The 26399-nt window shown below is 48.3% G+C and overlaps 1 protein-coding gene across 1 annotated transcript; it reads left to right on the forward strand.

Moving 5' to 3' along the window:
* B4GALT1 (beta-1,4-galactosyltransferase 1) lies at positions 1-26399 on the forward strand. The gene is made up of 6 exons (XM_030968953.1): positions 1-324; positions 12659-12894; positions 19944-20131; positions 21561-21683; positions 23161-23265; positions 23842-26399. The coding sequence occupies exons 1-6, from the start codon at positions 54-56 to the stop codon at positions 23975-23977; spliced, it is 1059 nt and encodes a 352-aa protein (XP_030824813.1). The 5' UTR covers positions 1-53; the 3' UTR covers positions 23978-26399.

A 26399-nucleotide genomic window follows, 5' to 3' on the forward strand; every position in this document is an offset into this window, starting at 1 on the left:
CCCCGTCGGCGGTGCGGCGCGGGGCGGGCGGCGCTCCCCGCCAGCGCAGCGGCATGAAGGAGCCGTCGCTGCCCGGCACCTCGCTGCAGCGGGCCTGCCGCCTCCTCGTCGCCTTCTGTGCCCTCCACCTCTCGGCCACGCTGCTCTACTATCTGGCTGGCAGCGCCCTGGGGCCGCCGGGCAGCCCCGAGCCGCCGCCTCGCCGCCCGCAGCCCGCCAACCTCTCGCTGCCGCTCTCCCGCCCGTCGCCGCCCGCCGCCCGGGCCTCGGTCCCCGCCCGCCGAGCCGCCGCCGGGCCCTGCCCCGAGCCCTCCCCGCTGCTCGGTGAGTGCCGTCCCGGCGGGGTTTCTGGGGACGGGCGGCGGCCCCGCCGCCCGGGGGTGCCCGACGCCGCCCGAACGGCGGGGGAAGGAGGCGCGGGCGGCCGCCGCCGGGTCCCGGTGCCCCGTGGGTGCATCGCCCCGGGAGCGGGCGCGGTCTGACAGCGGCGGAGGGGGATTGTGGGAGAATCCCCGGGGAGCCGGTGCGCAGGGGAGCGCGGCGCGGATGCTGCCCAGGCACGGCGGCGGCGAGCGGAGCTCCTGAGCGCTCGGGAAGCGCTCCCACCCCGCCCGGCTAGGTTTCTTTCTGGTTGTCCTCGGGGTTGGGTAATTTCCTCTCGGAACTCTACCCAAAATGCTGCTCTTGCGCAATGCCAAGCTCAGGACGGCTTTTTGCGCTGTGCAGGCTTTTCGCAGCCTTTCTCTGTCCGCGGACCTGCTGAATGAGCGGCACGGGTTTAAAATGAGCTCCGAGGCAGGGTCATGAGTACAGTTGTTATGTATCCCAGCGGCGCTTTCCACTGGACATATTTGGTCCTGTGATGCAGTACCGTGATACGTGGCAGCCTAGCATGTGTTTTATCTGCACTGGAGCTGTGCTCCCCATAGGCCTTTTCCACGACCGCTTGGGTGCTGGCATGCTGGCAGGATCTCGGCGGGTTTGCAGCCTGCTGGTGGTCTCGTTTTTACTGTGTGATGACCTGGAGCTGTTTTGATCTGCTGGCTTTGTCACAAGGCAGAGCTGGGGACAAGGGGAATTTCAGATTTTTTTTGTACCTTTAAAAGGCTCTCCCACCCAACTTGTTGCTTGTAACTGCTGGCCTGCTGGCATCCCAGGTTGATAGTAGCCTGGCCACACTTTGGGCCCTTGAGCCTGGGGGTAATCTCCCTCATCCACCAAGTGTGCCGTTTCAGCGTCGGTACCTCTGTTAGCAGAGATCACATCGTGGGAAGAGACTTCAGAGAAGCTACCTGTGGTTTTCCGTTTATGGAACCGACAAGAAAATTCATAGTTTCTCTGGTGCTTGCTGGTCAGCTCTTTATGGATCGGTGCATCTGAATTACAAACAACTGTTTTGTTATTTTAGGAAGGTGGTTTTGAGGTCACTAAAAGAAACTGTCCTGTGCTTTGTGTTGGTGTTTTTGATTTGTGTCTTTCGCTTTTTTCCCCTACATCACTTATGCTGAAAGTGGCTGTGCAAGCCTGTCCTCAGAGAGTGGATGTGGGAACCCTTTATGAATATGGCTTTGCTTTGAATGGTCTCCAGTTAGTCTGATCCTGTCAGGAGTGAGTCATGTGCTTTGGAAATGCCTGGAGTTTAAAGAAATGCTCTTAGTGACCCCAAGATTCAAAGTGTTATTGGAGTTAGTTGCTGAAGGATCATTTAAGATGTTTTAAATCATCTTTGTAACATCTTCAGTGCCGTTCACTGAATCTGCCAAAGGCCATATGAGGCAGTGGTTACAGATTGTCAAGAGAGCAACAGGGCCACTGAAGAAGTAGCTCTTTACGATAGAGAAGGCAAATGTTTTCTAGCTGTGTTACTTCAGTATTTGTGGGGTGGTGCAGTCACATGCAGCCTGGCACCGTCAAGGCGTCAAGATTTATAGCCAGCATGTAGGTGAGAAACTGTTTGTTTTTTTTTTTTTTTTCCTCTGTTCTTTTCAGATTTTGATAGCAAACAGCATTAGTTAAACAATTGTATTGTGCCTCTCACTTTGGTCAGAGCTGAGTCTGCCCTGATCAGCATCTCATGTGTCTCTAAGGCCACCGTGAGGAATAGAGGGTGTGCACTTTGTGGGCACCTCTCACATATAATTTCCCCACCCAGAACTCAGAAATACTCCTTTTTGAGCTCAAAACTCACTTATCAATATAAACATAAAAAGCAGGAATCGTCCTGTGATTCCTGTATTCCCAAAAGCATGGGGAAGTGCTCTGATGGGAACATGGAAACAGGTAGCTCCAAAACCTCCATTTCCTCAACAAACCAACATTTATTGTAACATACATGATTCTGGGTTTTTTAATTTCCTGCCTGCCCTTCCTCCATCGTTGCTGGGAAGCATGTGATGACTCACACAGGATATGTGTGACTGAACTGCTCAGGCTTTTTGAATGGTAAAATAGCCAGGTACTCATTTCAGAGGCCCACAAGTTTTCTTCCTAGCAGTCTTTAGAGAGTGGTTTACAATCCCTGCTGTCTGGCTCTGCAACAAATGCATTAGCTGAATGAGGTTTAATCTCTTACCAGAAGCTGCCAAATTTTAAATGTGCTTTTATGGTTCACTTGCTATTATTTATAATTGAAAAGAACAAATCAGGACTGGGGTAATACTATAATTCAGCCTCAAGCTGAAAGTCCATAAAGGCTATGCAATTCTCTAATACAAGGTAATATAAGCATTTTGGATTTTTGCTTCAGTTTAGAGCTGCATGCTAATGAGTATCTTAAATGGGGTATCAGGAAGCAGAACCTACTTGCTGCAGTAAAATCTCAAGAATTCCGAGAAATTCTGGTTTCTCTGAGAAGCTCAAAAGCAAGTAAATCCAGGTATTTCCTGCAGGTGTCCATTTCCCAAATTGTTATATTCTTTAGGAGATGCACAGCAGTATTGTGGTATTGGTTTTGGTTGGGGTTTTTTTAATAAAAATTTGCTCTCTAGAAGTAGTGTTGGCCTAAGCATTTTCAAACCAGTCAAATGTGTTTCTTCTACCATTTCCATGTGGTTTTTTGGTATTTTGGTATTGGGGTAGTTACATGCCTGCTGGTTTAAGGACGGTATGCACAAGGGGTCAAATTCTTCAGCTGAAAGATCCCTTTCCAAAAGAGCTCATTTTAATGCAGTAGAAGTCTGCAAAGCTGAATTTCATAGACAGGCTTACTTATATTTCAGGGATATAATTTTCAAGTCCTGCCCCGGTGAGTGCATGTATTTATGGAGGGTATTTTAGAGTTCAGCTGTCTCCTTAGCCAATTCTAACCCCCATTTAGATACCAGGTGTGGCTGGAATCGCAAACATAAAAGATGTGCTCTTGCCCTTTTTGCCATGAGCGTCTTCTGGGAAAGTTCACCTAAGTGTGGTAAATATTGCAGTCATATGTCTGTCTCAATAGCTTTTCATGCCCAGATAGAACATTAGAAAATTGATAACTCTGTACACTAGTAATAAATGGATATTCACAAAACAAAAATGTGGTTAATGTATGAACCAGTGAATTGTCCAAAGGACAAACCACTAGAGATGTACTCATTTTCACTAAGGTTTAAAAATGGCTTTTTCCTGGGATACCATGGATTGGATTGGATTGGACCTTAAAGATCATTTAATCCTGACTCCCTAGTGTGGGCATGCACACTTTTACCTAGACCAGGTCATTCAGAAACCCATCCAACTTGGCCTTGAACAAACACTTCCAGAAATGAGGCATTCAAAACTTCCCTGGGCAACCCTTTCCAGTACCTCACCACTCTCACAGTAAAGATTTTTTTTCCTAAAATCTAATCTAAACCTCCTGCACTTCAAAGCCATTGCCCCTTGTCCTGTCACTATCTTGTCAAAAGTCCCTCTCCAGCTTTGTTTTCTCCCTAGAGTCTTATCCTCTCCAAGCTGAACAGTCCCAACTCTCTCAACCTGTCTTCATAGGGAAAGTGCTCCACTCCTCTAATCATCTGGACTCACTCCAGCAGTTCCATGTCCTCCCTGTGCTGGGCCCCCAGAGCTGGATGCAGGGTTCCAGGTGGGCTCTCACCAGAGCAGAGCAGAGGGGCAGAATCCCCTCCCTCCCCTGCTGCCCACACTGCTTTGCAGGCAGCCCAGGACACGTTTGGCTCTCTGGGCTGGGAGTGCCCATGGCTGGGTCATGTTCAGCTTCTTGTCAGCCAGCACTCCTAAGTCCTTCTGCTTGGGGATCTTGGACTTAGAAGGAAAAGAACTCTTTCTCCAAGATGTCAAAGAGTTCTGGATATAAACTGGTGCTTCCCACTTCCATGTTAGTGAGGCATGTTTTAAAAAAACAAGGATCAAAAGAAAATAACTCCTTTGGACAGCTGTCACTCAGGGAGGAGAGGACCTATTACAGAGGCTGTTTCTTCAATGCACTGCTTCTGATGCCTGTGTAGTCAGTATGAGCAGGTGCTCTAATCTCTTGGTGCTGAAGATAAGTGATGAGGGTTTTCTGATTCTTTGAGCCTGTAAAATCAGCAGTGATGATTATGGTCTGTATTAAAGAAGTGTTTAGAGGTTATGTACTGCCTGAGATGGAATTCATAAATAATATAGTTTGAGACCCTGTATATGTGGACATTTTGTGGGCAGAGGCAGAAGATGTTTTACTGCTGGCAGAATCCTAGCAGGACAAAATTGGGTCAAGAGGGTGAAAACCTAAGAGATGCTAAACCCACCATTTTTTTAGGATGACTTCTAGTGCTGACAGTGCTGAAGGGATTTGGTGGGTGTGGCATGCCTGGGGTCTGTCTGGTCATCCTGTCACATTGCCCACCTGCAGTCGTAGGCTCTCATCTTGCCATGGGGAGTTTCTGCCCCAGGAATTGGAGGCGTCTGAATCTGTGGGGCCACTTCCAATACCAGGCAGTGGAGATAACATTTGCTTTACGTATAGCATCTCCCTTTTCTCTCTCACCTGGACCTGCCTTTTTTAAACCTTTTTTATATAGCCAGTCTCTGCTCCTTCCTGCCTGCCTGGGTGCTGGAGAGATTGCATTGCTCACAGACACAGGCTGGGGCTGTGTCGTGTCCCTCTACTGCCTTTTGAAAAAGTAAAATAGAAACTCAGAGAAGAGCATGGAGAGGGCAGGGGGAGGGGGAGATAATACGTGAATCAGTTTGCTCAAATTTAGGCTTTCTTGGCTTCAAAAGAGGGTTTGAGAAACTGTTTAACATCTCCAAAGAATATGCTTAAGATGTTTGGCAGGGAGCAGATGTGTGATCCTGGCAACACCACCGACAGCTCACAGCTATCTATCTGTGTGGCAGGGAGCACATCGTACCTCTGAAGCATAGCCTTCCTTGGCAGGCAGGGAGCAGCTTCTGTGAGAAAAATATCACTAGCATCCTCTTATCTGGTCGAAGTGGAGGTCAAGGAGTGTTAATTAGGCTCGCAAAGTAACTTGGAAAGGTACTGTGCTATGCTGGAGAGCAGCTGTTTCAGGGACAAAGCACAACAGACAGAGGAGAAAAGGAAAGTTTTCTGTCTCATGCGTGTAGTGTTTTATAACATGCTTGTTTCTCTGCCAGCATTGATCTGAAGCAATAGCTAGTTTCTTTGGAGATTGGGCCAAGTTTGTGTTTGGAAAGAGACAGATAACTTGGAGCTTCCAAAACTGCACTTGGACGCAGAATTCAGTTAAGCTCTTTCACTTTCCTCCTCTGGTGTGGAGCATCCTAGTCTGACTTCATTCAGCAGATGGGGGACATTAGGGTTAGGGTTAGGGTTAGGGTTAGGGTCCTGTCTTGAGGGCCATCCCCACACTGAAGGGCAGGATGCTGGAGGTGCACAGTCCTCAGCAGGGAGGTGCTCTAGGTCTGATGGCCTCACATACAAGCAGGAGGTGCTGGGCTCCACAGCTCACCTCCTTTCCTCACCAGTGTACTCTCTGTACTACTCTCCAGACAGCCACTGCTCCGCTCCCTCCTGCGCACCCTTCTCTGCAGGATAGAAGGGGGTTTGGTGTTGGGGACAAACCCAGCCAGTCCACAGCAATACTGCAGTGAGGGGGACAAAGATTTGGGGTGCTGGGGCATGTGGATGGAGCAGTGTCAATGTTCAGCTTGCTCCTATTTCTCTGGGCTGGAGAAGGTCTTGTTGCTCAGCCTGTCCCCACTGGATCAGTGTTTTCTTTTGTGCAGCCCCTGCCTGCAAGGACAGATGCCTGGTGAGCCAGGCGTGGATTGCATTTACAGTGCAGGTGCTAATTTCACTGAGGAGTGGCCATGACCAGGGGCATGACCAAGCACAGCCTTTCCAGCAGGCTTCCAGCTGCTGCTGAGCTGCAGGGAGCTCGGGGCAGTCCCCAAGATTTTACACATTTGTCTGAAAGAGATTTGCTTTCGTCACCTCCCCCAACTGGGGTGTCACTGGATTTGCTTTGAGGGCAAAGAGACAAGTTACCTGCAAACCTGTCCTGCTGAATCTGGAAGTGGCCCTGTAAAGGCCTTTAAGGGATGAGTTCCCACAAATCTTTGTGCTCCAGGCAGCACCCATCTCTCCAGGCATACAATGCCCTCCTGCTGTCCTTGCCTCCTGCACTCCCTGATGCCAGCAGCAACCCATGCTTTTGGGGTGCACAAGCCCTGGCAGAGTTTCAGACAGACAGACACACCTCCACCCCACCTGGCACCCGATGGTCCCCCACCTATCTGGGGAGTGCACCCCAACCCTGGGGCAGTGCTGGAATCCAGGTGCACATGCCACAGGCAGGATGGGATGGGGCAAGGGAGAGGGGCTGCGGGGATTGCCTGATGATTTGGGGCTGCCCCTGGCAGAGACGTACCCAAGATGCCACTTGACCTGGGAGGGCTTCTGTCCACACATCCCATCCTGCTGCATAGTGGGGGGTTTGTGGCTGATGGCTGCTCAGCCTTTTTCTGATCCATGTTTGTTTGTTTGTTTGTAGTTTGCTGTCTGGAATTTAATTTTGTGGCGGGTGGGAAGAGCTAATGACATGCAGATTGCCTGGCTCAAAGGCAGACAGTTCAAAGCTGCCTCAGTGAGTGTGCACTGGATTCGAGCCACCAAGGAGGACTTTGCTTCTCTCCCAGAAGTACCCTCCATCAACAAGACTGTCTCCCCTTTTTTTATATTTTGTTCTAAAGATGCCACATGCTAGTGTCAGTGCTGGGGATTGGGTTAACAAATTTTTTTTCTGGCTGTAGTTGCTGAGTTCATCAGGCGGACCCAATGTTACCAGCACATGTGATGCATCCTCATTTTTTTCAGCCTGTTTTCCTTTGGGGTCCACAATTGCAGATGTGAGAGCCTGCCCAGGACAAGAGATGAGCCCATGTAGCAGGCTTCCCTTGCCTTGGCATAGCTAACATCTGTGGGGGTATGAAACTTCACAAGTGTAGATCAGCCAAATGAAATGCATACCAGCCTTTGGGAGGGCAGGTTCTTTGGGTTTTTTTGTGACTAGGATATTTCTAGAAAGACCCAAGGAGTTTTTTTCTTTAAACTTTCCTAGGGGAGCGATGGCTGGAGGCAGCAAGAGGCAGGGGCTGCCAGCCAGTTGGCCACTTTGACCAGTGAGCTGCATGTCAGGACACGGCTGCTTGGGACACCCGGGTGGGCAAGGGACATGAGGGCTGCCCTGTCCCCCATCGTGGGCCTGAGCCATGACTTGAGTTTGTCTGGTGCCATCTGAAAAGCTGCTGGCACAGCTCTGAAGTTTAGCTGATGGGAAATTATTTTAATTACCTTAAGAGGAAATTACTGCTTTGCCAAGCTGTGGGATGCAGCTGCCTGCCCGTCCTGGAGCTGCCGTGTGGGGCTGGGGTCCAGCCCTGCTTCACAGCCTGGGGTGGGGGAACTTGCTCTCACATTGTCTGGGGTGGAGCTGATATTGTTTTTCCCAGCCAAGGCAGGCTTGGTGTGGCTGACGGGCCCTTCCTTCCCTTTTCTGTTGGGGCCCTGCAAAGAGAGGGTTGTTTGGGTTTTTTTTTTCTCTCTTGCAAGCTCTGCTTCTCTTTTCCAGCTTTTCTTTCGCATAAGGATTGTCTGAGTGTGGCAGTGCGGGCATGCTCATGCATGAGTGATGCCCAGCTCTCAGCCAGGGTGGAAATGTTCTTTTTGGCTCTCTTCAGGGAGAGCCTTTTTCCAACTGCTGCTATCTGTTTTTGGTTTCATTTTCACTAAATTTCTGAGGTTGATGCCTGGCTTAAAGCATGCAGGTGGATTTTACTTGTTTTCCCAGTGAAGCTCTCTGGAGGGTGATTCAGATGGCTGGATCACTCTTCAGGCTGGATCACTCTTCAACTAGTCCAAGACTAGTTTCCCTCCTTCCTATTTCCTTCTCCCAGGGCCACATTGCCTTCCTGAAGAATAGGGTTCCCCCGGTCTGTCCTGCCTGAGTCTCCCAGGACTGCCCTTTGTGGCAGCAGCCCTGTTTTGTATCCCTGTTCCCACCTTCTTGGATGGAGTGTGGTGTCATCCCATTTGCAGCCCCTGCAGGGATGCACGAGTACACTTCTGGCCCTGCAAGGCATTGCTTCCTGAGTTTCCCCAACAGTTCTAGTATTGGGAAAGTGTTCCTTGGGGCCTCCCTACATCACTCCCTTTGGTCTAGGGAGGCTAGAGCAGTCTCTAGATTTATTATAACATCAGGCTGAGTGGATTCTGGGCTGCTTGTGTGAGGGTCCTCTCATTTTGGCTCAACAGGATGAGCACCAGGAGGGCTCATGCATTGGGAAGTCGGGATGGGGAAATCACTGGCACTGTGGGACAGGCTCTTGGGGCTCCAGCACTGAGCTGCCTCTGCTTTTTGCAAGCCTCACTTTTTGCTTTGTGCAAGAAGCTGCTTCCGGTTTGTGATGGCCCCTGGCTTTTCCTGTGCACCTTCCCTGTGAGCAGAAATGCTTCTGAGGGTCAGAGGTGACGGGCAGGAGTGGATTGGCTTTTTTTGGTGTATCTTTTTCTTACCCTGCCACTGCCAGCTAAAGCCTCCTTTAACAAACTCTGAAATGTTTTGATGTGATGCTGTGCTTTTGTGTTCTTTTGCAAGCTTCCCGCAGTTGCTTATTTATGTTTTTGAGATTTTCTTTTGATAAAAATACACAGTGGAGGCTCATGAATTTGCTCTGTTGGCGCTTTGTGATGCTGAACCCAACAGGATTTGCCTACAGATGCTGGGCTGCATGGGTGACCAGAGTTGTGAGTCCACACAGCGCTGTCACGCTGTCTGTTTTTAGAAGGGACTCTATATACAGTGACTCCTGTGTCAGGCAGTCAGCTTGAACAGAATCAGAAAAGATTCAGATGGAGTGAATCGAGCTGGAAAGTTTACCTAGTAAACATAGATAGGGACACCATTTTGACAGGTGGGACAGCACTTGCAGCAGACTTTGCACGTTTTCTTGGCATTGCAGATTACATCCTGAGTCAGCATCCTTGGGAAACAACAGCCCTAGGGCTGCTTGCTGTCCAGGTAGTCAAATTTCAGTGAAAATTATTTAAAATTAGTAGCTGGAACTGTGACTCTATAACCAGTTGGAAAGCCTGTGCGTTTGTGGATTTGGCTTTAGCCTTGTCCTGCTTGGGAAGCGAAATGGAAGTGTCAGTTTGCAGTGGGTGGTATGTTGCTGCTGCTTTGTGTCAGCCACGTGGCTTTACAAAGTCGAGTTTGTTTTAGTCATTCTGTATTTCAAAACAGCCTGTTCAGCTTTTTTTCTGGTTTTGTATTTGGTGAATGTATTAAGTGAGTAATTTGTGTCCAGCCTGTCTTAGAGGCGCCTGCCTTGCCACACATGGATGGCACTGGTGCCTGGGGGCTTCTCACTGACCTAGGTGTTGGCTGCATCCCTTAGGGCAGGATTTGTGAGAAGGTGTGCTGCCCTTAAAACTGATTCATTAAGCAGGAGGTTGGAGCAGTAGAGATCGTTTCTCATCAATGCCTTTCAAGACTATGAAACTGTTAAATCTCTGCCTTCTGCAGCTGTTTTTTACAATGAATATGCTTTCTGCTCCCATCATTTCCTTGCCAATGTTCCAGTCTCCGTAAGGCAAGCAAGAGTGAGTGCTGGCAAGATGAGTGGTCTATGTTTCGCCTTGGGGGGCTGCTGGATGCCAGCCAGCAAAATGCTGTTTGCAGTTCCAAATGCTTGTGGCTGTCCTTTCCCAGCTGGAGCTCACAAGTCACCAGTGGGAGATTTCCTCTGTAAGTTCACCTAAATGGCAGACTTTCATTTCCTCCTGCCTTACTCTGAGTGGGTCCAAGACATTGAAAGAACCTTTGTTTGTTAAACCAGAAAGCATTCTCCAGTCTGATGGGGCTCACAGTCGCTTCTTGGGAGCAGCAACTGGGAGAAGAGTCCAGTAACTGGGAACACAGAGACCAGCTTGTCCCAACAGGAACAGGCTTGTTTGATGGGACAGCAGCCACACCCAGTGCCTGGCAGTGGACTAGGCTGGCAGGGCCCTGCGAGGGGGTGTGCTGCTTCTGCCCCCCTGCTTCCTGCAGCATCCCAGCGGGTCCTGCTGCTGGCAACCAGGTGCAAGAAGGATGAGAAAATAAAGTTCCTGGGCACAGATGCCCAACAAAATCCCATTTGTTGGCCGTGGCCAGTTAGGCGAACCATGCCCAGTGCAATGCCCTCTGCTGTTTTAAAATCATGAAAGTGTAGCATTAGCACTAGCATCCTAGCTCTGAGTGCTAGTCTCCTAATGGAGGTGACACTCGTGGGCACAGGGACGGCTGGGGGAAGTGGGTTGGGGCCAGAGGCTGTTTTGGAAAAATGCTCCCCACTGTGGTGTGGAAGCAGCCCCCAAATTCAGCGGAAACATGAAATGTGATGTCTCCCCCTCCTGCCACCTCTGGCCTCATTGATATGATCCTGTCCTACAAGCACGAGGATGGCTGTGCCTGGCCTCTGATCCTGTCACCAATGAGCCCCAGTCCCAGTCATTCCACTGCGTGTTCCTTCCTGCCCCAGTTCCTCCAATTTTTGCCTCTTCCTCCTGCTGCAGAGCACATTCTGAGCTCTCCCTGCAAGCCACATTTAGGCTTCAGAGAGGCTTCAGCCCTGGCCCTGCAGCTGCAGGGCAGCATCCACAGGGCCCAGCTTGTACCATGGGGCAGAGAGGGTGCAGGACTGGGCGCAGGTGTCAGCAGTGCAGCTGGGAATTGCTGGGAGCGTGGGCAGACTGATCCCAGTGCCCCTGGAGTCTGAGAAATCACTGCCTTCTCCTCGTGCGAGAGGGAAAACTGGCCTGTTTAACCAGTGCAAAATACAGCGATCAGGAGATCTCTTTGCATCCTGCCACTGTGTTGGTGCTATGCAGCAAAGCTTCCCTGCTGCCCCTGGAGGTGCACTGAGCGCCTCTGCCAGCTTGGCCAGTCTCCTCCTTGTCCTCTCCAGTGTGAGTGAGCACAGGTTAGTGAAGCAGCACAACCAAACTACAGTTACTTCTTCTAAATGACCAGGGAATGAGCCATGAGTCTGTAGAATAATTTCTGCTTTTTTTAGCAGTCACATGTTTTGGAATGCACAAGGTTGATTGAGACGACCACTGCCTTTTTGAGCTCCATAAGTCACCTGTGCTCCTTCCCAAGGGGCTCCCCCAGGGCAGTGTGCCCCGCCTTCGGGGACCTGGGGGTCTCTGCAACAAATGTGAGGCAGTAGCGCTGGCGAGGTAGGATGCTCAAACACACCCAAATGGAGGAGAAGGGGAGGGCACAGCAGCCAAATCCTGAACGGGTGATCCTCAGACTGGTATTTATGGCTGATGCTTTATGCCTTATCAGGGGGCCCTCGGCAACCCCCCACTGCAGACTTTGTGCCAAGTGCAGGTTGTTGACTGGCTGGTGCTGGAAGCAGGACGTGGCAGCAGGAGAGGCCTTTCCTTGGGCTTCCTTGGTGAGTCATTCCATTGGTGCTGGAGCAGCTGGAAGCAAATAGAATGGCCAGCCTGGCTGTTCTGAAAGGGTTTCTCTGGTGCCACCTGGACTTCTCGCTTTTAACCTGGTTTTGACACATTGTTTCAATGGTTTCAAAAGTTGCCACTTTTGAAACTATCTACAGGAATTGCCAACCTGTATGCAAATCTGGATATGGGGATTTTTTATCATTTCTATTACAGAACTTCTAATAAATAAGTGGCATGTCTACAGAACACCAAAAATATCTCTAAGAAAAAAAAAGCAGGAAGGGGATTTTATTCACTTTGCATGTGACCATCCATAGGTGATTTTGTCGGTTGGAGAGCAGAACTATTTTTGAAGCACTTGACTCTTGGGCTGCCTGAGGTAGGTGAGAGCCCAGAGGGCAGTACTTCAGGCTGGTTTTGTGGTGCATGTGCCAGTGGGAACACAGCTCTTGGTTGGCCACACAGACTGTAGGATTTGCAGGTCTCGGTGTCAGTGACTCCTTTGGGTTCTGATACCAAGAGCACAGATTGTGGGTTTGCTCTGACTTGGTGGTGTGAGGTTGCTTTGGGTATGAAGGGTTCAAGCTTCAATACCTCCAGGCACTGATGGGATTGTGTTTGGAGCTCTGTTTCTTAGAAACCAAACTCAACCGAAACCCTAATGTGTGTAAAGGATGTATGCTCAGAGAAATAGATTGTGTGTGTTAATTTGCTTTGTGCTATGACCTCTTCCAGTTGGTGCACTGCGTGTGGAGTTCTCCCAGCCTGTAAACCTGGAGGAAGTGGCAAGAATAAACCCACAGGTCAGAGCAGGAGGTCGTTTTGCTCCGAAGGACTGTGTAGCGCTTCAGAAGGTAGCGATAATCATACCGTTCAGGAACCGAGAGGAGCACCTCAAGTACTGGCTCTATTACCTGCACCCAATTCTCCAAAGGCAGCAACTAGATTATGGAGTATATGTTATCAACCAGGTAAGATGCTGGAGACAAGCTTTTACGCAGCTGTCACAACAGTGCCTGTGGCCCTTAAAATAGAGGAATGGTTGCTTTACTTTGAAAAGCAGTAGGCTGGCAGGCAGTAATAAGGTTGCTTAAAAAAAGAAAAAGAAAAGGAAGAAAAATTTTGCTTCAATGCCTTTGGTGGAAAACCTGAGATTCCCACTTCTGCTAGTGCAATTCACTCTTAAGAGTTTCTGCCTAAAGAAACTCCTTGGTGAGGAGGAAAGAATTCCTAGTAGCACAACCCAATTAATTATCTCTTTCCAAATGTCCTTTTTTCCCCAACTGCTGCAGGAATGGCATGCAGAGATTTTTAAGGTGACAAGTTGGTATTAATGCCTAGTTTGGTAGTAGATGTGCCATAAGTGTGTAGGATTTCACTTTACTGAGCACTTTCTGTTCATGTTAGTGCACAAAGTCAGGATGGAGAAAACAAAGCTGTGACAGTGGGGCGGGTAAATTGTTGTCTTCAGGGGAATAGAAAAGAAACAAACAATCATGGAGAAGTTCTTGGAGTTTTGGGGGCTTTTTCTTTCTTGCTATCTGGTGGCCTTCAATCTGCCTTTTAAGAAAAGAAAAGCATAAAAATGCACATTTCACTCAAGACAAGCTGTCTTAATTTATAGCATAATGGTGTGTTATTAAGTGAGTGTTGTTCACCCTTGGAAAGGCTTAAAATGTGCAGGCATTTGTATAGGCTGCAGGGTGAAAGGGCAGATGCAATTCTGAGAGTCTCAGCAGAGACCACCTTCTGGACAATTTCACTGTAGTTTCTCTCTTGGATATGTATTTTTATCCTGTTTTCTCAGCTCAGTAAGAACTAAGATGAAATAACATGCTTCTTTAAGTGTTAACTCCTTAAATTTCTGCTTGGATCAGCTGGTGTGTTTGGGCATATCAAACACCATGAATATTTAAAATGGTCACCCAGGCGATTAATTTCATCACAGACTTGAAAGTAGGGGGAGACTTATGCCAAGAGAGAAAACTGATACTCCATTACTACAATTTCTCTTGCTTTGCTCATTTCCAGGGTGCCAGAGATCAGGACAAAAGGGATTTCTGGGGAATTAGCAGTAGTTCCGCAGCACAGCAGCCAAGATGGTTCGGTGTCTGCATCTGATTGCGCTTGTGGCCTGGCAGCCACACTGCTGAGGACACAAGGCATCTCTGCAGCATGCAGACTGGTGTGCTGTGTCCTAGAATTGAGCCCTGTAAGGAAACCCATCCTGTGGAAAGCAAAGGGAGCTGGTGCTTCTGTGGTGCAGCAGTGCAGGGCCAGCCTCAGCCCTCTGTGCTTCGGGCTGTGTTTCCTTGCCCATGTGAGTTGCTGGTGCCACAGGGCTGGCTGAGCCACAGACCCTGCTGGCCAGGGATGCAGGTGGTGCCTCCCTGCTCTGAGCATGGCTCGGAAGCAGGAGGGTGGTGTGGCATCCAGAGTGGTCCTGTGGTGGGGCTGCTGCTTTCCCAGGCAGGTGTAGTCAGCGCCAGCTGTGAAAGCTGTCTGCACGCGGTCTGGGGCATCGCTTGTGGGAGAGCAACCGCCCCCACTGTGAAGAGCTGGCTGTGCAGCTGGGGCTGGTGTTCCAGTGTGAGGAAGGCAGGGCTGGTGCCCCTAAAGGCAGGCAGTGTCTGAAGCCTGGTTGGAGTCCCTGCTGCTGCTGTGATGGTGCATGCTGGCTTGCATTGCCCTGTGTTGCTGGCTACTCCTCTTCTGTGGTCCTGTTCTCCAGCACTAGGGCTGTGTCCTTTCCAGTTAATTCTCACAGAAGTTTCTGAAGCAAATGCTTTTTCTCGGGTGGCCATAGTTTGAGTGAAATGCAGTACACAGAGTATATATGCCCTGGCCACATCCAGTAGATGTAGGTTGGCAAGTAAGACTACTTGATTTGTAAAATAAACGCTCTCCTTCTGCAGGCCTCTAATAAGCCGTGTGTAGAAGTAGAGTGGTCAGTGGTAGTAAAACCGCTGGATGCATCTCCCAAGGGTGAGTGGGAACACTGAATAGAGAGAGATACAGAAAATGTATTAATTATTCCAGAAGTACAGTAGGAAAACAGTCTTATTTCTCTGCTGTCTTGACAATTGCTTTTCTCTTTTTCTTGTCTGTCCTTCCCTTTGCATCTGCCCTCCTTTTTTTTTTATTTTATTTTTCCTTCTAGTGGGGAAATATTACCTTTACTTGTTAATCCTGTCTATATCAAAGCAATCACTGAAGCAAGGAGAATTACTGTGTGATCTGGTTCTTACACGCTGCCTACATGCTCTTCTGTGCTCCGCATCTCATAGAAAGAAAGAGGAGCGCTGAGCCCTGCTACTGCTGCACTGGTAATGTCAAACTTCTTCCTTTCAGCGCAATGTGTTTCTGTCACGAGTCCATTGTGTCTCCACCGTGCTGTTCTCGTGTGCCTGAATGCCTCTGAGTAGGACTTGGCTGAAGTCAGGGGGATGATGTTTGTAAAATGTCCAGTATGTAATGGGAACCGGTGGAAAATAATGTATTGTGTTTCACCTTGCACACTCCACCCCCAGAAAACCCAAACCCTGTGCGTTGGAGGATTTTTCGGGTAAATCTGAGAAGAGGACACACAGCTGGACACGCTCTGCCCAGGGCCCATTGATGCCCCACAAGTGACAAATTTGCAGTGTCTCCCTCAGCCTTGCTCACTCCCACTCTTATCTGTGTGTCCTCCCGCACCTGCGGCCATTGCCACGCAGATGCTCAGCTCTAGAAATTAATCTTCTCACTGTATTTCAGCCCATGCAAATGCCCATGCAGCCAGACTAAAGTTTGGGAAAGGGAAGACTTAGCCAATTCCCTGGAAACTGGGCAGTTCAACCATTTTTCCACTGGCCCCGGTCCTATTTGCAGTGTCTTGGTAGCAGTTTTCCAGAGAGGTGTGTGCATGTGTGTGTGAGGTGGTTGGGGCATCACTCTTACCTGTGTTACTTTGCAGGGGGTATCAGGTACGTGGGAAAAGGAGGGAATTGTGCTCAGCTGCTGCTTACCCTTGCAGTGGCAGGGGAGGCACGTTTCGACTGTGGCTGCTCTCTCCCACTGCCCAGTGTAATTGTGCTGAGGCCTCAAAACACCCTGTGACAGAGAAACACCAAAGCATCTCCTGATATCTCTCTATGGCTCTGGAAATTTGTTTCTACCTGGTCAAGTCCATGGGAGGAAGGACTTCCCCATGGATATGGCGAGTGTGGTTCAGGCTATCTCAGTGTATCCCTGACTTAGCTAGCAAGCTCCCACCGGCGGTGATGGCTCTCCTCGTTGGCCAGAAACATACAACACACATCCTCACCATTACCTCCATGAGATCTGATGAGCGTAGGATTCAGGAGACACAGATGCAGCCGCAATTCATCTGTGCTGTCTGCAGGAGGAATCACAAAGCTGCCTCCTGCATAGATGTGGGAGGCAGAGCAAAGTCAGGACATGTGGCTTCTTGCTGGATTGCAGCTCCTTTAGTTTGAGTAACGATTCCAAAAACCTCAATTTTTTTTCTGTCTAGCACTGAAAAAAAAGGAACCCTGCCTCCTTTGGCAGGTCTGGGTGAACAAGCCAGATTCAGCTGAGGTAAGGGATGGGAAGTAAAAAAGCCTGGATGTTCTTCTGCTCAGGCTGATCATTCACCTCCAGGTGCAAGCAGGAGTCCGTGTTAGACCTTGCAGGACTGAGGCGGCAGTTTGTTCTGGGAGTGACAGAGAGAGTTAATTCAGGAGCCAGAAGCAGGTGCTGGGCACCAGCACTGAACTCAGATGTGGGTTAAATTTCAGGACAAGAGAACATTGGGACAAAATTGTCAGGAAAAGAAAATAGCAAAAATGTGCTTGGATTACATATTTTCTGTCTGAAAGCCTAGGAGAGCATGGAGGCTATGTCTGGAGCTTGACTGCATTGTCTAACTAGCAGTCCTCTGTGTGCTGCCAGGGTAATGCTTCTCTGTCCAAGCAAGTCCAAACTAATCCATTTCTTTGTGACAAATAGCAGCATTCATGGGATGACAAGCCACTAGGCAGAGGTGAGGGATGGAGGTTTTTTCAGCAGTGCTTTACCTGCTTTCTCAAAGCTCACCGATGGGTACTGTGCTCTGTGCTGACCTGGAAGGAAGTTTACACAGCTCTGGTTTGTTGTTTGGTTGTTTTTCCAAAATGTCACGGATCAGTCAAAGATTGCAGCGTGCATGTGAGTTTTGAGAGATACTTGAATCTCAGATACTGCAAGCATGCCAGTGCTTCCACATTGCCTTAGGTAAAGAAACAGAGTTTCTGCAAAAAGCAAAACCTCTTGTCTTTTTTTTGTTCCAATATGTTGTGTTAAATCCCCACACACCTTCTGGGACAGAAAAGGAACCTCCTGCCTCAAAGCAGTTACAGTTGGTAACAGCCTTGCAAAGTTTGCTGCATGAGGTACATGCTCACCGTAAAGTTAGTAAAAAATGGCTTGGAGAGAGTTCTTTTTTTTTTTTCTTGTATAGGCTGTGATTCCCTTCTTCCTAGTCTTTTGGATGCCAGACTGTGAAGCTGCGGGGCCATTTGGGAGGAGAGTGGCAATGGCCACATGAAGTGTTTGCCCTGTGTCCTGCCCCTCTCTGTGCACAGTGTGGGCTCCAGTGTGAGCTCTGCCAGGGTCCCATGGGTGGGGTGACAGGAAGGGTTCTGCATGCTCTTAGTACGAAACTCTCTGTGCTTTGAGATTTTTTGGGGAGAGGTTTAAAAACAGCTCCTTGTAGCGCTGTTATCCCCATGTGTCATCCAGAGGAGTTAGAGTATGCCTGAGGGCACTGGTTAATTACAGCTAAGCCTCTGCTGGTAACAAAATTGGTGCCCTTTGCCTTGAATTTCATTAGGAAAAGAGCAGCCAAAGGGTATGAAATGAGTCCTCTCTCCTAGACTGGCCCCAGCAGTTGCTTTGACATGTGAACATACTGCACTTTGCACCAGCACCAGGATGAGTCCCCCTCAGAACCTTGGAGCCAAGTCTGGGTTTGGTGTCATGGGACCTGAGGAGTGCTGGGCAGCTAGGGCTGGCAGCAGCCTTTGCTGGGGAAAGAAAATCCTCCAATCTCATGACTTTAGCTGCTTCCTCTCCCCAGCCTCTTTGTTCCACTTGCCTTCATTTTCTGTACTTGAGTTTTCACTGCTCTTGCTTTATGCATGATGATGATCATCCACCCACCACCTTATTGTTGTGTGAACCCTTTTGTTTTGGGTGAGGATGCTGAGAATTTGCTCAGATCCTCTTCCATGAAAGCTTACTCCTCCCTGTGAAGTCATTTATGCCCAAGGCAGGTGAGTAATGCTTTTGAAAACTGGTTTGACACTTGCATTTTAAAACCTTCATTTGGAATATACTTGGGGCTGTTTCAAGAACCTGAATTGGTTCTTCAGCAGCAAATCTGTTAATTAGTCTGGATTAAATGGTTACCAAAATGATTGCTTATTAACCAGATAAGCTGTTACAATGAGTGTGGTGTTTCAAGCTGCTGCTCCTTGGGCACAGTATTTTATCCATCCTTGATTTGCATCCCATGTTGGGTGTGGGTAGTGCAGGGTGGGGGTACAGCTTGCACAGTGGGGGAGTCCTTTGTCTTAACACTGCTCAGAGAGCGTGGAGGACTAAAAGTGGAATGGATTTGGCAGTCTTGGTTTCCAGGCTGGCAAAACCCTTCAGTCTCTTTGAGTGATGCCCTATGAGTTTCTTTCTACCTGCTCTGTTGTCTTGTACAGGGTTTGGGTTTGAAGCTGCTGCTGCAGAGTGGGGTCTTCAATTGGAAATCCTTACTCTCAAACCACCATTATTCTTGGGCTTTTGGTACAATCTTCTAGCTAAAAAGCTAAAGTACTCAGCAATTTGTGAGCCTGTACTTGTCCTCAAATCCACATGTGCTTTTAAAATGTTTTTGCCTGAAGAAGGCTGGACAGATTCTCCTCAGGTGCTTCATTACCTGGGGAGGAAAGTAGAGATTTTCCTGCCCTGTTTTTTGCCAGTCCCTTCATTACCTGTGCTTGCCCTGGGATAAATATGCCCTGCTGTAGTGTCAACTCTTTTCAAGTCCTTCCCATCATGGTGACAGCCTTCCTGATTGCATTTTTCCCCATCTGTCAAGGCCCCCAGGACAGATAGACAGTGGTGAAGAGCACCAAAGAAGGGGATGTACCACTGCAGCGGTGGCAGCATCCACCTCTCGAGCTGCAGCCCTTTTGGGAAGCAGCTCGTGCTGGCCTGCCATGCAGTAACCAAGGCTGTGTCACAGCCATGTACCAAACCTGCTGCCCAGGGCCCAGGGAGCAGCCTGCTCCTCTGCCTTCGTGGCTGCTCAGGGCTTGGCAGAGGGTCAGAGGTGAGCAGCAAAGCGTAAGCGTTTGGCTCCTGGTGCCATCTCGTGCTTTGCAAATCAGGTCTGACGTGCTGCTCAGCAGTGGCTATGCCACAGTCTCACAGCCATGTTGTGGCAGAGCTTAGGAGGAGGGTGCTGAAATTCTGGCCACAGCAGGGTTTTGGTCCATGGTCCTTGTCATGGCTGTAAGTTAAAGCACTGCCCATGTTTCTCTCTGTAGCAAGAGTCCCTTCTTCCAGAGGAGCTCATCTCTTTTTGCTTTTCTCTGCTGCTCCAGGAAGCCCCACCTGCTTGCCCTGTATAAGAAAATTCAATCCTTAAATGCCTGTGCATGGAGTGGGACATAGGAACTGCTTACCATTGGATCAAACCTGCCCTCTTGGGGACTCCCACCAAGAGATGGGAGCTAAGCTGGGTCCAGCCTTTCCTCAGCCATTTTTCCTGCCCCCATGGTTTGCAGCTGTCCCAAGTGCCATTGTCCCACAGGCAGCATTTGGGGTCTGCTGCAAACATGCCATGGATGCTGCAAGGGCACTGCTAGGGCTCGAGCTCAGTTTGTCATCAGGGCATGTCAGCCCTCTGCAGCAACACTGGCATCTGGCAACAGGTAAGAAACTGCTGATGTCAACTGTCAAATTTAAGTCACTTAACTATTTTTATTTGTTTTTAAATTAGGATGGAGAAGAAGAATTTAACCGCGCTAAACTGCTGAATATTGGATTTGCAGAGGCCTTGAAGGAGTATGACTATGATTGCTTTGTGTTTAGTGATGTAGACCTCATCCCAATGGATGACAGGAACACCTACAAATGTTACAGCCAGCCACGGCACCTCTCTGTATCCATGGATAAATTTGGATTTCGGTGAGACGCCTTTTGGAGTGGCATCTGTTTCCTAATAGCACTGCCAGCCTAGCAGGGCAGGCGCAGTGTTACACATGCCCGCCCACCACTGAAAGCATGGGAAAGCATCTCTCCCAAAAGCCTGTCTTAACCTGCAGGGCCCTGCAGGGAGCGGGTGGCTGCAGGGGAAGAAGGTGGAGAAATGCAGCTGAGCACTTTATTAAAATTCACAGCTTCTGGAAGGTGAAACGAAGGGTGAGGAAGAGCTAAGCAGCCTTCGTTTTGCAGATGCCCACATATCACTTCTTGTGTTTCAGTCTAGGAGCTGGAAGACAGCTAGTGTTTCCACCCAGTCTGAAAAGTGAGACACTCTCACACACTGAGAATTATGTGCAGCTTTAAAAAGACTGCATCAGACACTATTTTAAGAGCAAGACAAAATTTTTTGGCTGTTTGGTTTTATGCCAATGAGAGACCTGCCCTGGTACATGAGAGCAGCACAGAGTGAAACTTCTTGCAGCATATATTTGGGTTTAGCAAACTGTTCTGAACAAAAACGTGTCTTGCTTTTCCTTTCAGTTTTGGTTGGTTTTTTTTTTTCCCCTGTCCGAAATCCCCAAGGAGGGGTTTAAAAGCTCATCTATAAAGTGAAGACTGGTCCTGACCCTGTGGTGGCCAGTAGTGCTAAAGCTATAGCAGCGGAGGTGTTGGCAGGGTCTCTGCATGTCTCAACTCCAGACCCAAGCCCTGCTCCAAGCAGGACTGCCACTAGCACTGCAGCAGCTGCAGTTGTTTCATGCACAGAGGTGAAGCTTAAAACAGAAATGCATGGCCCTGGGGATTTCTCTGCTTGTTAAAGCAAAGACAAGTCTGTGCTACATCCTGGTGATCCCTGTGTGGACCCTCTCCTTATGCTCTGGGTCTGAATTTCATCTGTCCCCAGTCTCCTGGTGAATTGTCCCATTTCAGGCGGGAGCTGCTTGGCTTTCTGTGTGCAAGGTCACACTGCCAGCTCAGTTTTGGGCTACACGCTTTCTTTTGGGGCACTGAGGAGTGTGAAGGTGAGCAGTAGAGCTGCACAAGGAGAAGGCTGTGTGGCATATCCAGTGTCTGTCTGAGCTCTTGCCAGTCCTGTGGCATTCATGTCACCTTCGGTGAGGTGATATGCATTTCAGCCTGTCCTTTGAGGACAGTGTACTGCTTAGTAAAAGGCTGCAGCTACTTCCAGTTGCAAAATACTTCTCAGATATATTTGGGACTGAGCCCACCAGTTCCCTCTCCCTCAGCTGAGTCTAGAGTACCACAACACATGGCTGCTTCCTGTGGCAGGAAGGTGCCTTGCAGTGGGTGTGGGCTGGGTGAAGGGCAGCAGCAAGCCCTTTTCAGGCAGGCAGGCTGCCTCTTGGCTAACAGCTCTTCTCCTCTAATGTGCTCTTTTCTCTATTTCCAGGTTGCCTTACAATCAGTATTTTGGAGGTGTATCTGCCCTGAGCAAAGAGCAGTTCACAAAGATCAATGGGTTCCCAAACAATTACTGGGGCTGGGGTGGTGAAGATGATGACATTTATAACAGGTAAATAATTCTTCCTCCTTGGCATCCTGGGGTGCATTCAGGGTGGGGATGAACACAGCTCTGCTGGTCTCACCTGGGTGTGGGGGGACATGGAGTGTCTCCAGGCAGATGTGTGGGCATTCTACTGGCTCAGTGAGAGCATGTTCCTGCTGGGTGCTGACACCCCATTTCTCAGCTCCCAAGGTGCAGTGGGGAAGGGCTCTAGTTGGAAAAGTCACACCCCTCCCCCTGCCATTGTTCATTCTCCCTATAGCCTCACCTATAGCATCCACACCAGTGCACTGGCTGGGGCAGTGTGCTTCTGGGTCTCCCTGTACTGGCTCAAAGAAGGGAATTCAGGACATGCAGCTGAAGGTGGATGAGACTTTGAACAACCTTGCCCAATGCAACCCAAGATTTGTTTGGGTCTGCAGCCTTGTAGCAGATCCCTTTGTTCCCAGGAGAGTTCCACCTGTCAGGCTGCCTGTATAATGCTGTGAGCCATGTGAGCTTGACTGGAAGGAGGCTGAGCAAGGCTCAGAAGTCCAGGAGAGGATGAAGGTGTTCTCACAGGGCAGGCTAGAAGACCAGGGCAAAGGATGAAAGTGCTACCTTTCAGCTTCACATACCCACAGCATTCACTGAGAGAAATCATCATGAGGGGCTTGTATTTGGAGGCCTTCGTCATGTTTCTCAGTATCAAAACCACTCTGTTATCTTTTCTCTGGGGTTTCTGAATTCTTCTAGACTTCAGAAAAGGTATTTTAAAAAAAATTGTACCTTCCTGAGGTTTTGCACTTCTGTTCAAAAAAAAAAGAAAGGGACAGCTTTCCAGTAGGGCATTCAGAGCAAGGTGGCAGTCCTTTCTTTTTGGGGCACTCGGGTTTTGAGGAACAGAAGATGCTACAAAGAAGTGAAAAGAGAGGCAAACAAGAAATCAAATATTTTTTGTCACTGATATCCATGAAAAAACTCAGCAGGTGCTTTATAGAGAGCATGCGAACAAAGACAGGCTGCCCCTCACCCAGTAGGTCCCAGCTGGTGCCACTGTGACTCTGACCATGTGTCTCCTTTATGCTGCTTCACCACCATTCACTTTGGTTTCCCCCAACACTGCAGCTTTCATATCACAAGAAATAAGTGCTCCTCTGGCTCCCATCCAGATGGGTTAAAAACTAGATGGCTCCCACTCAAATTCAAGTCTATAGCCTGGACCAGGGTTAATGTGGGTGTTGGGTGTTGTTTGGAGGAGATGGAGGTGTAAGTGAGGGTGCGGTGAGCTATCTTGATGTTGGCAGGGGGAGGTCTCTACTCTGTATGATAGATTGTGTGGAGAAGGACTGGCTTTCCTTCCTTGTGTTGGCAAGCTTGGGAGTGCATTAGTAACATCCCCCCTCAAAAAAAACCAAAAAACAGTAGGTAAAACCAGTGTTTGTTTGTGGAAGGTGTGGCAGAGCATCCCACATCCTTTGGTGTTTAATGTACTCGCTTTCTGCAGGCTGGTGTTTAAAGGCATGGGGATATCCCGTCCGGATGCAGTCATTGGGAAGTGCAGAATGATCCGGCATTCCCGGGACAGGAAGAACGAACCCAACCCCGAGAGGTGTGTCTCACCCTTCCCCACAGCAGGTTTAGGGGTGCCTCCTGCCCTTGCTGCTCCAACTGCTTGGCTTTCTCTTTGCCAGGCACAAAGGTCCAGTGTGGAAAGGCTGCAGCCATCTCCTTGCTGACTGAGCTCTCTGCTCCTGCTCTGTCAGCTGCCACCTTCCCCTTGACAGTTTATTTGTTTATACACCTTTTCCCCAACATTGCACTGTGGCACGAAGGCCTCTCCTCTCTTTTTTTATTTTTTAAATGCAGAAAATTAGATTCTAAGCAATTGTTTCCAGCTTGTCTTCAGGGTATAAACCTCTGCTCTAGTGCAGAACTGGAAAAGGACCTGTGTGATTTAAAAGCTTGGCTGCTTCTTCCTAGCTAAAATTTGACCCCATAGGAATGCATTGGCCCATTGCTCAGGCTGGCCAAATGTGGGAGTTTATGGCACTGATACTCAGGTTTTTCTTGAAACACCTGCGATGCTGCCTGAGAGGCATGCAAAGATCAGATTGTTTAAACATTTTTCATTTCTTTCCTTGTTGTCTCCACCCTCTCCCCCACTTTTTTTCTTCCCCTCCTGCAGGTTTGACCGAATTGCTCACACACGGGAGACAATGAATTCTGATGGCTTAAATACACTATCCTACAAGGTGTTAAGAACTGACAAGTACCCTCTGTACACAAAGATCACAGTGGATATTGGCTCCCCCAATAGCTAACATCAGAGACACAACAGAGACTTGCCTATATTGCCCAGGGTATCTGGCCTCACCCATGCATTATATGTGCTGGTTTTATAAGAGTTGCAGTGAACAAAAAAAAAAAAAAAAAGGCCTCTTTTGGCATGCCAAAGTGTCTTCAAATTGGTTGGACAAGTGCTTTTTAAATTTTTTTTTTAAATTTCAAACTTGACTTTACACAACTTTCTAGCTCTCCGTTGTTTTGTAAGTCTAGAAGCTTGTACATACGAGTTGTAAATAGTTACTTAGCCAAAAATGTTGAATCTGATCTATTTGCTGCAGTACTCCCCATGTCGAATTAATTGTTGAACTCAACATTTTCTGATTATGACTGTCATATATCAACAGTTACTGCCCATGATATTTGGTATTTTGAATGAGGTGTGTGCAGGCATTCTTTTTAATTCATTGCTGTTTTTACTTTATGAAGGACTGTAAAATGCTGCTAAAATTGTCCAAGTTTACGCTTTGCATTAGATTTTTTTTAAATGGAGACAGCAAAATACAACTTTTTTCTCAGAGTGACCAAAACAAACATCTCCTCTATGTGCAGAGCAGGTGTTGAACAATCAAGTCTGGATTCAATGAATGTCATTATTTCTTTTAGTCTCAAAGGAGGCTTTGAGTGAGTTGAGACAGTTTGCCAGAATTTGTGGGTAAGCTCCCTGCATAGGGTGGGAATCTATACAGATGACCTCTCTAAAATCTGTTGGCTTCAGATAACCTTACTTCTGGATATGACAGAGATTATTTGCTTCAGCACAACACCACCTGGGATTTTTTTTGGGGGGTGGAGGGGTTCAGAGAGGTGTTTGTGGTGTTGATTTGTCTTTTGGGGTTTTTTTTTCCATGAAATAAAGATTAATTTCATTGCACAAATAAATTATGGCCTTAACATTTGCTAACAATTGTTAACAGTGGTAGGAAGTTACCACACTATTTAAGTATTGTCTGGAGCTTCCTAAAACCAAAACTTTCTCTTGCAAGGTTGTGCATAAAACTTGAAATCTTTTACTACTTTTGTTGTTGTTGTAACATTTTAGTAACTTTTAAAAGTAATTTGTGTATCATAAGCAGTATATTTAATACCAGATTAAAGTAGGGTGCAGCGTAATAGGATGTGATTCAAAGCCTCCTTTATCTTTAGACTAGTAGGCTTTTCATGTGCGTCATTATGTATAAGCCATGTATTTTGTTTGCTCTGTGTATTTGTCTATTAAATCTCCTGCGGTGCTGAGATATTCACAGCAGGGCCGACATCCAAATGATATTTCTTTTCCTAAAGCCTGTTTGCAATGTGTGTCCTCCCTTCTGATTGTCTTAGGCTTGAGGGGCATGCACATTCTGCAGTACTATTTTCTGTCAGTGCACCAGGGCACCACCTGTACAGACCCTGCTTCTCCTCCCCTTGACTGTGTGTGAAAGCCTCAAGCGCTGACACCCAGGGAGCTGGTTTATGTGATTTAAAGCTCTTCACCAGAGCTCAGAACTGAATTCCTTCTGGTGAGTACTTCGCCGCCAGCTCTGACCACAGCAATTTGCACTTCCTTGGCCTGTGCTGAAGGTTGTTAAAATCAGGGACACTTCTTGTTGTATTGGGGATCAACTTCAGCACTGCCTTTTTTTTTTTTTTTTTCCCCCCCTTTGTTTGGTTTAGTTTGGTTTTTTGTTACATTTTTGAGACCTGAAGGTTTTGCTGAGCCCTTGCACTGCAGGGGTGGGATCCTGCAGGGGCCAGGGAACAGTGCATTTCTTCTTAGGCCAGCAGTGGCTCACAGGACGCAGAGGGACTTTAATTGCTAGATGCCTTTTCAGTCTCACTTTGGAGCCTCTTCACCTCCTTTGGTTCAACGCTCTTTCTGGCTAGACTTGCTGCTCCAGTCATTGTGGGAGCTGTGGCAAGATGGCCTTGCATGGAGCAGGAGCAAAGTGTAAGGAAGGAGGCTTGTGGTTAAGAACTTATCCCTTGTGCTTATCATTGAATATTAAAAAACCTCCCAAACAATACAATAATCCTTATGGCAGATCAGGCTCCAGGTCTTAAAGATGCAAGAGAGTACCAGAAGATGTGTTTTACAGAAATCAGGTAAAAGGTCTCGCTGTAAAACATTGGCATGGGTGTAGTCTGTAGCAGTAATGGAGACACAGGAGAGAATAGTTTTAAGTTTTTTTTTTTCAAAGCTGCCTTAGAAAGGAGGGCTCCACTTCCACAGGTAGCAGCAGATAACCAAAAATTTATCAAAGCTTCACTTGAAAATGCCATGTCTTTGCAGAGAGCACCTCAATTTTGTGCTGAGCCTTTTGTAAGTCAGAGTTGGGACCTTCAGCTGTAATGTCTATCTGCTATCAGGTGGGTGGGGGAGATGCTGGCAGCATTCCTTGCAGTGAGATTCTTTGGTGG

Source organism: Camarhynchus parvulus, chromosome Z (genome assembly GCF_901933205.1).
Source record: "Camarhynchus parvulus chromosome Z, STF_HiC, whole genome shotgun sequence".
Classification (NCBI taxonomy): Eukaryota; Metazoa; Chordata; class Aves; order Passeriformes; family Thraupidae; genus Camarhynchus; species Camarhynchus parvulus.